The 2,135-nt window shown below is 51.8% G+C and overlaps 1 protein-coding gene across 1 annotated transcript; it reads right to left on the bottom strand.

Annotated features, from left to right (window-relative positions):
• Window positions 1-390: 390 nt before the first annotated feature.
• LOC122016453 (curcumin synthase 3-like) lies at window positions 391-1,844 on the bottom strand. The gene is made up of 2 exons (XM_042573754.1): window positions 1,587-1,844; window positions 391-1,494 (listed from the first exon to the last, which is right to left on the bottom strand). Exons 1-2 carry the CDS (start codon window positions 1,777-1,779, stop codon window positions 503-505), a joined length of 1,185 nt encoding a protein of 394 aa, XP_042429688.1. The 5' UTR covers window positions 1,780-1,844; the 3' UTR covers window positions 391-502.
• Between the last annotated feature and the right edge of the window lie 291 nt (window positions 1,845-2,135).

Here is a 2,135-nt window from a genome sequence, read left to right as displayed (position 1 = left end):
TCGTATATTGTTCTTTCTGAGAGAAAAGTACTTGATTTGAGCGTCGGCGGGTCTGCATCGAGGACTTTTTCCTTGGTGTCTGATTTTTAACATTCTATGTGTTTGTCTGTGGGCAGAGCTCCAAGTACCGAAATACCACCACTTCAATAACCGCCATTCATCAACACCGCTTGAGGGTCTATTTCTTTGAGCACGTGTGATAAAGACATCCTAATTATTTCTCCGTCAACCTCAGCAATAACTCATCCGGCCTTAGACTACTAAAATTCCAGACATCAGAGATTAATTAATTAACATTGTTATATAATAATCTTTGGAATAACATGAGAGAATCTTGCTGACGAAGAACAGGAAGTGAGCAAGAAACATGACGAAAGGAACGGAGACATCTGATCTGGTAACAACTGTAATTAATTTAATCGATTATAATATTTTAGCATTAAACAGCTTTTAATTATTATTATTTATGTTCGATCGGCGGTAGTTAGCTCGCCGGAATAAGCTAGAGAGGGACGCTGCGAAGCACCAGCGTCTCGATGGACAGCCCTGGGCCGAACCCACAGAGCACGCCCCACTGCAGGCCGTCGCCGGTGGTCGCCGCGCCCTTCGCCGCCGCTCGCTTCCTCACTTCGTCCATCACGAACAGAACGGTGGCGCTCATCATGTTCCCGAACTCGCTGAAGACGTGCCTCGACGACTGCAGCTTCCCCTGTTCCAGGCCCAGCTTGGCCTCGACGGCGTCCATGATCCCCCAGTTCCCCGGGTGAGCCACCCAGAACACGTCGTTCCAGTCGGAGATCCCCAGCGGCTTCATCGCCTCGCCGAGGCAGGTCTCCAAGTTGTTGGCTATCAGCCCCGGCAGCTGGTGGGCGACATGGAAGGTCAGCCCGATCTGCTTCAGCTGCCCGCCGACCGCCATCTGGGTCTCCGGCACCGTGAACGGCAGCGCCGCCATGATCTCGAAGATCGGACTCTCGACGCCCTCGACGGGGTCGGCCCCGACGACCACCGCCGCCGCTCCGTCCCCGAACGCGACCTGAGCCACGAGGTTCTGGAAGTCGCGCTCTTCGGGGCCGCGGAAGATGAGCGTGTTGACCTCGCAGGCGACGACGAGGACGCGGGCGGTCCGGTTGTTCTCGGCGATGTCCTTGGCGATGCGGAGCGTCTGCGCCCCGATGTGGCAGGCCTGGTTGTAGAGCATGATGCGGTTGACGGAGGAGGAGAGGCCGAGAAGGTTGGCGAGTCGGTAATCAGCCCCCGGCATATCGACGCCGCTGGTGGAGCAGAAAACCAAGTGGGTGATCTCCGACTTGGAACGCCCCCACTCCTTGATGGCCTTGACGGCGGCCTCCTTGGCCAGCCGAGGCACCTCCTCCACCACGATATCCTGCCGCTCGTCGAAGGAAGTGTCCATGTAGGAACACATCCCGGGTTTCTCCTTCAGCAGCTCCTCCGTCAGGTGCATATATCGCTTCTTGATCATGGTCCTTTCGCCTGCAAGCAAGCAACCGACACGATCATTAATTGATTGATCAAATTAACAGTAGGCGACGACGATCGCGACGGGATGATGAATTGTGTATTACAGAGACGGCGGAACTTCTGCTTGAGCTCCGGCTTGTGGTCGGAATTGGTGACACGGAAATAGAAGTCGGGGTAAGCGCTCTGTTCGTAGAGGTTGGGAGGGTTGGCGGTGCCGATGGCCATGATGGTGGCTGGACCTCGAGCCCTTTGGGGCTTGGGGAATGCATCGACGACGACGTTGTTAATGGAGGCCATGGAGAAGATGAAGGAGAAAGCTAAGAGAGACGAACTGGGTGCGGCGCAAGTGTCGATGCTCGATCGGTGGAATTAATTTATAGGCCAGGCCGCACAGGGTAGTACCGGTCTATTCTGGTTTATCGACTCAACTACCCTGATTTAATCATCATCTCTTTCTTGTTGGTAACGTCATTTTTTTTTTTTTAAATATTTCTCTTCAAATCAACTTAGTTATAGAAAATTGATTTTGTTATTCATATGTCAATCAACGAATTTAATAATTTACATTGCATCAATTACCGAACTAATAATTATCCACGGTATTAAATAAGATATTTTTGATATTTTCATCTTGTGATTAAAGTTTTAGGTCT

This window comes from Zingiber officinale, chromosome 8B, assembly GCF_018446385.1.
Source record: "Zingiber officinale cultivar Zhangliang chromosome 8B, Zo_v1.1, whole genome shotgun sequence".
NCBI classification, from domain to species: Eukaryota; Viridiplantae; Streptophyta; class Magnoliopsida; order Zingiberales; family Zingiberaceae; genus Zingiber; species Zingiber officinale.
The sequence above is the reverse complement of the archived record's forward strand: the minus strand, read 5'-3'. Positions and strand labels throughout refer to the sequence as shown.